General features: G+C 41.1%; 1 protein-coding gene across 1 annotated transcript; it reads left to right on the top strand.

The window, feature by feature from the left end:
- Positions 1–3,881: 3,881 nt before the first annotated feature.
- LOC147900229 (putative 12-oxophytodienoate reductase-like protein 2A) lies at positions 3,882–8,866 on the top strand. Its single transcript, XM_087377221.1, has 8 exons — positions 3,882–4,025; positions 4,156–4,355; positions 4,513–4,751; positions 4,869–4,989; positions 5,101–5,201; positions 6,392–6,585; positions 7,568–7,673; positions 8,410–8,866. Exons 2-8 carry the CDS (start codon positions 4,178–4,180, stop codon positions 8,659–8,661), a joined length of 1,191 nt encoding a protein of 396 aa, XP_087233347.1. The 5' UTR covers positions 3,882–4,025; positions 4,156–4,177; the 3' UTR covers positions 8,662–8,866.
- The last annotated feature ends 320 nt before the right edge of the window (positions 8,867–9,186 follow it).

The following is a 9,186-nucleotide window of genomic DNA, read 5'->3' as shown; positions in this document are numbered from 1 at the left end:
GGGATGCAAGTCCTTTGATGACCTACGTACTTTTGACAGCCAAGTGTACCCTACTTTCAAGGCAGCATGCATAGCACGGGGATTGTTGGAGAGTGATGATGAATGGTTTGTGTGTATGCAAGAGGCTGTGTTTTATCAAAATAGTGCACAACTGAGACACCTATTTGTGACAATATTGGTTTTTTGTGAGCCAACGTCTCCTCGACTTTTGTGGGAAAAATTTTCCCTTGAGATTTCAGATGATTTTTTTAATATATTGGAATCAAGTATGGGGAATTTAATTGGTCATCGTGAACTAGCAATAAAGAAGGATGTATTGCACTTGGAGCACATTCTTCAACAACATGGGCGAAGGTTGGCTGAGTTTGACGGAATGCCTGTTGTAGATAGAACATCTTTGTTAGAAGCTGGAATGGCTTATTGCAAGAAGAAAGAATGTTTGATTGTGTGAAAGAAGCACAGACTGCCCAGCAAATGGAATTGTCCTTGAATCACTGTCAACGTGCTGCATTCAATCGGATTTTGGCAAGCGTCTATGGAGATGGTGGTGAGGTCTTTTTTCTCGATGGTATAGGAGGGTCTGGAAAGACCTTTCTCTACAATTGCTTGCTCTCTCGATTGCGTGGGGAGGGGCTCATCGCTTTGGCATGTGCATCTTCTGGGATTGCTGCATTGCTACTAGCCAATGGACGCACGGCACACTCACGATTCAAGATACCGTTGGAGCTGGATGGTACTAGCAGTTGCAATATTAAGGTTAATAGTCAACTTGCAGATGTTTTGAAGATGGCTAGGCTGATAATATGGGATGAGGCACCCATGACTCACCAATTTGCTTTCGAGGCACTAGACAGAACTTTACGAGATATCATGTCCAATGAGCAACTTTTTGGTGGGAAGGTGGTATTGTTGGGGGGGGATTTTAGGCAAGTCTTGCCAGTTCTTCCAAAGGCAGGACGAGAGGACATTATCAATGCTACCTTATGCCACTCAAGGATTTGGGGTCACACTACAATATTGAAGTTGATGCAAAATATGCGGGTTCTTCAGAATGGTGATAATTGTGCTGAGCAAGAGTTCATGCAATGGGTTCTGGACATTGGCAATGGGATAAATAGATGTACAAAAGAAGATACTATTGTGATTCCATCGCATATGCTTAGGGATGTTTGTGTGTTTGTTGTAGATTTTGTATGTTCAGTTATGACTTTATTTGCGGCTGTGTATTTGGATATATATCAATCAGTTGTTTGATGTAGCTATTGCATGTTCAGACATGTGATTGCACTTTTGGATGTGATATTTTTGAAGTACTCTGTCATAGAGAAATTTTTTTTTGGACATGGCAGATGTGGAGTGCATGGTCGGCGCAGGCTTTTTCCCTATAGTACATGGCCGCAGACTTTTCCCTTTAGGGATGTTTGTGTGTCTATTGTAGATTTTGTATGTTCAGTTATGACTTTGTTTGCGGATATGTATTTGGAAAGAGTTTCACACGAAAGTGTTAGAAGCTGAAATCATTACTGGTACCAATGCTAGTGATAGAACGTTTATTCGAAGGATAACATTCATTCCGACCAACCTTAAACTCCCATTCGACATGAGGAGACACGATTTTTTCTATCGAGGGAAAAATGGGGACTACACGTACACCTATGTGAGCATTGACAGCCCTTTGCGTTTGAGTAAGTACTCTAAAGAATGAGTTGGGTTTTACCAACATACATGTATAAAAGTTTTATGGCTCAATAATTATAGTTCCTCAATTATCTTTCTATGTGATGCTGGTACTTCGTTTGTATGTTCGTAGCCGTGGTGGACGCGGTGGACATGGTGGACGTGGAGTGAATGGCCGTCGCAAGCTTTTCCGTGCAGTACATGGCCGTAGACTTTTCCCTTAGGGATGTTTGTGTGTCTATTGTAGATTTTGTATGTTCAGTTATGACTTTATTTGCGGCTGTGTATTTGGATATACCAATCAGTTCTTTGATGTAGCTATTGCATGTTCAGACATCTGTCTACACTTTTGGATGTGATATTTTGAACTACTCTGTCATACAGAATTATTTTTTTGGACATGGTGGATGTGAAGTACATGGTTGACGCAAGCTTTTCCCTATAGTACATGGCCGCAGACTTTTCCCTTTAGGGATGTTTGTGTGTCTATTGTAGATTTTGTATGTTTAGTTATGACATTGTATGGGGATGTGTATTTGGACATATCAATGAGTTCTCTGGTTTTACTTTCGGATGTAATATTTTGAAGTACTATGTCATAGACATTTTTTTTGGTTAGAATATGTTGCTGGTTTCAGACATTTTAGCATCTTGAGACCCGGCGGAGCGGGTCACTAGCCCGTCGTAGACGGGTCAGGTTACTCGTTCTATCAAAGGGTACTAAGTCTACAATTGTGTCCATAGGATGTGGTGCTTTACAAAAGTCCATAACTAATTTTAACACACGGTTTCATTGCGTGGCCTGTACACATAATTAACTCCTACCTCGTAACACCTTTTGACATCAATTTCAAAACTTGTCTCATACCCAAATGGATAGAAAGCTTTCCACCGCATTAAGGATTCTGCACCTACCATGAATTTCATCTCATCCTTTCCCAAGGTTGTCTTTGTATCGGGCAGCATCGTGTAAAGGGGCTCTATCAATGGTGGACCAATATGCAAGTCCTCTTTATCTATTTTACTCTTCTTTCGCTTCGGCATTTTTTGATATGTTTATTGATTCCCTTTTTTTCTCAATGTTTTCCTGCACCATTTTGAACCGTGTTATTATGTCTGCCATGCAATTGATTCCACAATCGCTCAATGTGCTTCCATGTTGTACCTCCCATCCAAGATTTTTCATTGAATCTAGCTTATTATTGAAACTTGGTACCATCCTTGTAGCCTCAAATTTATCCAGCGTTGCCCAGCCTTGACGATTACGTCTTCACCTTTCTTAGTCTTTATCATAGCAACAATGCATGGATTTGCTTTACTATCCACAGCCTCGTGCATATCAATTACCTTTCCAAGAGTACGCCATACCTTCCCTATCCCTCCTTTAGTAAACATTGTAATCTCCCCCAAACATTTATCGTAATCCATTCCATATGTATCCACATACCATTCAGCTAGATCAACGACTTTTAAAGCCTTCGTCTCTGATGTGGTGACTTTTTTATCTAAAGCTTCCATCTTGTCTGTTGGGTTTGTCATCTCTTGAATTCCTGTTCATTAATACAATAGTGGTGTTACTATTAAGTTTACGTGCATGAAGCACTCATAGATGATACACCATAACACACCAAAAAATTTATTATAATATCTTAAATATGTCTTAATCTAATCTTCATACGAAGATGCACACTGTCATAAGCTCAATTAACAAAGCCTGGCCATTGTGTTAAGCACCCTTGGTGTCCACTCACACACACACAAACACATTCAAAAAGTTTTTGAGTTTCCAAATCGACCTTAGGTCAATTTATACTTCATAGAGATTAGTGATCACTCATACACACAGACATGCCACACAAATAGGTTCTTGGACATTGAACAGACACACAAACACACTCTAAAACCCCTGCACACACACTAGAAATTGACCTTGAGATGGAGGTGCGAAATGGAGCTCTGGCGATGCATACCGTCTCCCTCAATAGTAAAGCGTGTGTCCCAGACTGCATCGCGACCAGGTACGAGGAGCTGGTCGCGTGTGCACTAACTCTTTGGGGGGGGGGGGGGGAGAGGAAAGAGGTGGCAGGGGACGTGCGAAGTGACGGACTGGTGACGGGGGGAGTGACGGAGAGGGACGGACGGACGGAGTGACGTGCAAAGTGACGGAAGACGAAGCTGTCAAAATACGTAAAGGCCAAATCACTATATAATAAGAGTGCCTCCAATCTCCGACAAAGTCGTTCGTCGAATCTCGATCGATTTCCGTCCTTTTCTCTCATTTCATTGACGTACTCTTCGCATCGACTCCGTCCCACCGTACCGAAAAGATCCGTCCGAGTCCCAATCCGGTGAATCTCTTCGTCTAGTTATTACTTTTAAAGACCCATTACGTTGCTTGGTCTAGACATGCCCCTGCAGCTCGCGGCGTTCGTTCCATATTCTCCCTAATCGTGGGCAGTATTTGCCTGTTCTTGGCAGGGCTCCCTAGCGACGACACAACATGGGCTTCGACAGACTCATTGAGCCCGTCACTTGTGGTCAGCTAAAGCTCAAGCATCGTGTCGTCATGTCCCCAATGACAAGATTGAGAAACGATCCTGTCACAGAGGCTCCTCGTGAACTCAATAGACTTTACTACGAGCAGCGCACATCGGACGGCGGTTTGTTGATTTCCGAAGGTGAATATATTCTTCAACACTTTTTCTTTCATGCATTCCCTGTTTCCCCTCCATACCAGATGTTGCAATGCAAATCTTGTGCCGAGTCCTCACCTGGCAAACGAGAAAAGCCTATCCTCTTCGTTCTGACTGTTTCTTTGAATTCGCTCTGCTATAGGTACTGCTCCTGGTGCTGAAGGGAGAGGATATATTCGTGCCCCGGGCCTCCACACCGACGCCCATATTGACGGTTGGAAACTTGTAAACAAGTCAATTCACTCGAAAGGTGGCTACATCTTTTGTCAGCTTATGCACGCTGGCCGCGTTTCTCATTCTTCGCTTCTGCCCAATAACATGCTTCCAGTTGCACCCTCCCCTGTGAAAATGGAAGGGCTGGTGCACATTGTAGGTGGAAAGGTACCTCGGTCAACCTCGGTCACAGTTTTGTACGCATTGCTATGCGTTTATTGCAATTTTTTGTCCTCGCCACTCGTTCAGTGTCTTCACTTAGACAATATCGATGTGATGGTTCAGGCTCCATATGAGATTCCCAGAGCTTTGGAAACAGAGGAAATCCCCGAAATAGTGGCTATGTTTGTTACTGCTTCTAAACAAGCTTTGGAAGCAGGTTTCGATGGAATTGAATTGCATGCAGGTAAATCACTCCTCCTATATATGGTCTATGGATTCTGTTTCTTCTTGTGCAAGGGGTTGCACGTAAGTGACAAAATTTTTTCTTCCTATGGTTCCTTTTTTGTGTTTGCAGGGAATGGCTATTTACTTCAGGAATTCTTAGCCAAGAAAACAAACCTCCGCACTGATCAATATGGTGGCAGTGTGGAGAATCGTGCACGTTTTGTGCTTGAGGTAAGGAATACCACCGTTCTCTCACATGAAAATGAGAATTCTAATTTAGAACCAATGTGAGAGATTGCAAAACAAATATCTGACAATGGGAGCAAATTGTAATTTTTTTTTCATGAAACAAATTTTAAAATTTCGGTTCCGACTAATTATAAATGCTCAATCGTTACAATGGATAGGATGGGGAAACCGCCGTATTCTCTGAAATGGCATACCTGATCAAATCAAGATCGGAATAATGAATTCAACATGTTTGAAAAAGTGAAACTCTTAGCAATCTGGTTTCATAGTGACCAAGGGTACACCATTTTGGGGAACAGGGTTCCCCTAATCATACATACATACGTACATATAATTGGCGTAAGTACTGGAAGTCTACGGGAACGCTGTTGCAGCGAGTTACCAGGGAATGTTTTGTAATGGCAACAGATCTTTCCCAGAATGCTCAGCGTCTGGCATGCCGTTCTTTAGCATCCCCCTGTGCAAGTCTCCTTGTTTTGAAAACTTATATATTTTGCATTGTAGTCTGGACTTCTTATCTTTGGTCTTGAACTGTAGAGTGTTTTGAGTGTTGAGCCTTGACTTTCACTGTAATTTAGAGCTGTGATCTCTCGGCACCCATTTACCTATGTCCATGCCATGTGATGACCTAAGCCAAGTTTAGCCCTCTTGCGAAATATACAACGAAGTTGCAACTGGTATTTGCTCTGCGTCAGCGTGTGTATGTTTTCAAGTATGCTCTCTCGACATCTTGGACCTTGCAGCAATATCTTCAACCATGAATAACTGCCTAGTACAGATTTTGATTGTCAATGTATTAACGGTTGCCTTTTAGGACCTGGACAATCTATATGCTGACAGCATTTATACGACCTTGATGGAGGAAGTAATGTCATGTTCATCTATGATGTGTTAAATCTGTCTAATACAACGGGAGTACGCTGTACATTCCAGAAGTTAGTCTTGATCGATGCCTGGTTGCAGACCTAGAAAGGCTGTTTTTTTGGGCCTTCTTGTTCAGGAGAGACTTCTGATTCATATGTGACTTTTAAGAATCATTGCTTAAGCATTTGGGACTATTTTGGGCCTTCTTGGTCAGGAGAGACTTCTGATCCACATTTGACTTTTAGGAATTATTGCTTAAGCATTTGGGACTATTTTTTATTGGTTATTGTTCCAATCTCGTTGTGAAGGTGGTGGACGCATGTGTGGAGGCAATAGGGGCTGACAAAGTCGGAATAAAGTTGCAACAAGGCATCACATTCAGTGATTTGGTAGAGCCGGAGGATGATTCACTTGCACAGCTTGCCTACTTAGGACCTGAACTTGAAAAGAGGAACTTGGCTTATGTATGTCTATCAAGTTTGAACTACGATCCGTACTACAAGTAAGTGGCTCAATGTATCCTATAGCAAGTTCAGAAAAGGCCAGTTTGAAAGTGAAGATATCTTACAGAAAACTTTATTGAAAGAAAAAGGTCAGTCTGAAATTCATAGCATTGTGTGCTGGTTTAAAGGAAAAGATATTTCATCTGACATGTGGTCAAGATATCCTACAGAAAACTTTATTGAAAGAAAAAGGTCAGTCTGAAATTCATAGCATTGTGTGCTGGTTTAAAGGAAAAAGATATTTCATCTGACATGTGGTAATATCCTTTCTATTAAGGCTACTTAAGAAGAGATTGCCTTATGCCATTGGCGATTTGCATATTGATATGATGCCCGCTTTTTCAAGAGAGATTACAATCTACCTCTCTTATTCAAGCTGGGGGCTTCGCTGCTCTTATTATTTGTTATCCTTAGAGCACAGTCCATGTGCAACTAGCCGAAAGCCAAGCTCCCCAAAATTTTGACTATTTTATGGTAGAGTGTAATACACATACGTAATAAAATATTCTGACATGTATGCAGTATCTTTTGGAACAGTACAATTCTCAGAATCTTAAAATGAGATACTACTTCCTAATGACTCGTATGGGTGGGATAGATACCATCACGGTAATGCATGTCTTCTCCCATAATGTGGACTTCTTGGGCACTTCTTTAGCCACATTTTAATTGTTATGTAGCGTGTCTTTTCTAAATTTAGCATGTCAGTGAGCTATATCTTGCACTCTTAAAGGTTCATGGAAAGGGCATTCATCTGAACCCAAGCTCTCAGCTCAATCTTTTTGAGATTGCATCGACCAAGCATGTTAGGAGCGCTTTCTACAAATTTGGATTTGTATTATTTCAATTCAAGTGTGAGGTTTGTTCTGAATGATTGGCCGTAAGTGTCAATGTAAGAGGGTTGAATGAATTCAGGAGTTTAATAGATTTTAAATAACCAATAGATATTCAGCTATCAGCTGCCGATTATTTCTCATACAGGTTTGCACAATTGGACAAGCCAAACTTTGAGACAGATGTTTTCCGCTATTTCCGGAAATTTTTCAAAGGTACACTTATGATCAACGGGGCATTGACTCCTGAGAAGGTAATTTACTTTTAACATGCTATGTGACTTTAGCAATTTGTGGAACTAGAGATATATATACACTGGAAGTGGAGGGAAGAACAGTTTATTCAATTCAATTTTAGAAAGAAAAGGTTGAATATAAAGTCGGAGTGGTAAGTTCTGGGTGGTGAAGATCTGTGAAGGAGTCTCTTATATCTGGTCGTCACCATTGTGAAAGCTGGGAACAGTACATGTTATGCAAGCTGACGAAAATAACAGCCTAACTGATTGAATTCTGCATGTATAAGGAAAAGAAGAAAAGTTAAGTAAAAAATGAATAGGTGGTTCTAAATTGAGGGGTAATCCGTATAGACAAGGTGTTACATTATTGACAAGGGGTGTTACAGTACTTAGTTGGCGGGATGCAAGAGAGGCTGAGACTCGATTGAAGCACTAGAGGTTTGGCATTGTTGTAGGCTTCCACAGTTCTGGTGAGATGCACAGAGAACTCGTGCTCTTGTAAGTGGTATCGTGTTCTGGTTGGGAATGTAGATGAGTATGGTGTTCTGGTTGGGAATTTAGAATATCAGGTATGAGTATTCATGCCAATAGTCTAGACCCTTATCTGTAGAAACATACCATCAGATGTTCGGTCGAATATGTTTTTCCGCTGTATGTCAAAGTCCTTTTATTATAGATAATCTTTCAAGGGGCCTTCTCATTTAGTTTAGAGGAGAGGACATTTTGAGTCACACTGTTTTATCTGGTGCTGCAGGCTACAGAATATGTAGAAGATGGCACTGCGGACTTGGTTTCATTTGGGGTGCTCTATCTAGCTAATGCGAACCTTCCAGATCTTTTGGCCACAGGTCAAGAGCTCAACCAAGGAGGCTGGGATACCCAAATATGGTATGGAAAAAATCCTGATGATGATGCAAAAGGGTACACAGATTGGCCTTTGGTGGAAGCAGTTGTGCAACAAGTGAAAGAACTTGCATCGGCAGTGGGAGATGCATTGAAGGTCTGATGGCACGCAGATTTGAATATAAATAACAAATTCAGAATCGATTGTTCTGCATATTTTTCCCACCTGTTCAATTTCTCCGACACTCTCCCATGTGCATATGGAGTCCTTACATTTCCATGAACGTTGACAAATCTTCATGTCCTCGAATATACTGTAGAACATTTCATGGAATTAATTCAGAATACCGTAAGGGATTGAACCTTTATGAGATCAGTACCTGAAAGTCTGTCACTTTCATTAGCCATTGTATTTCTCATCTTCTTAACAGAAGGACGAAGCAAAACAACATTATAATGCGTAAAGCAGCTACATAATAACATCAGTATTTGAAATATCGGTCCCTGCACAGAAGCGTGCTTCACAAAATTACAATGTGTTAAAGAATTTTAATTGATGCTAAGAAGGTCAATTGGATGGCAGAATTAAACGAAACAGTTGTGGCCGTCAAGTGCCACCCTTATACATTGCAATCAATACATGGCAAATCAATAACATAGTAACCCAACTTACCCAAGTGTTTCCATC

The sequence above is a fragment of the Dipteris shenzhenensis genome, chromosome 7 (assembly GCF_047967505.1).
Source record: "Dipteris shenzhenensis isolate YYH24624 ecotype China chromosome 7, Dip_SZ_1.0, whole genome shotgun sequence".
NCBI classification, from domain to species: domain Eukaryota; kingdom Viridiplantae; phylum Streptophyta; class Polypodiopsida; order Gleicheniales; family Dipteridaceae; genus Dipteris; species Dipteris shenzhenensis.
The sequence above is the reverse complement of the archived record's forward strand: the minus strand, read 5'-3'. Positions and strand labels throughout refer to the sequence as shown.

Bases quoted from the DNA above. Each gene is read 5' to 3' on its own strand.
- LOC147900229 (XM_087377221.1), top strand. From the start codon at position 4,178: ATGGGCTTCGACAGACTCATTGAGCCCGTCACTTGTGGTCAGCTAAAG. The intron at 4,990-5,100 runs GTAAATCACTCC...TTGTGTTTGCAG, and splicing joins TGGAATTGAATTGCATGCAG to GGAATGGCTATTTACTTCAG. The intron at 5,202-6,391 runs GTAAGGAATACC...CTCGTTGTGAAG, and splicing joins GTGCACGTTTTGTGCTTGAG to GTGGTGGACGCATGTGTGGA.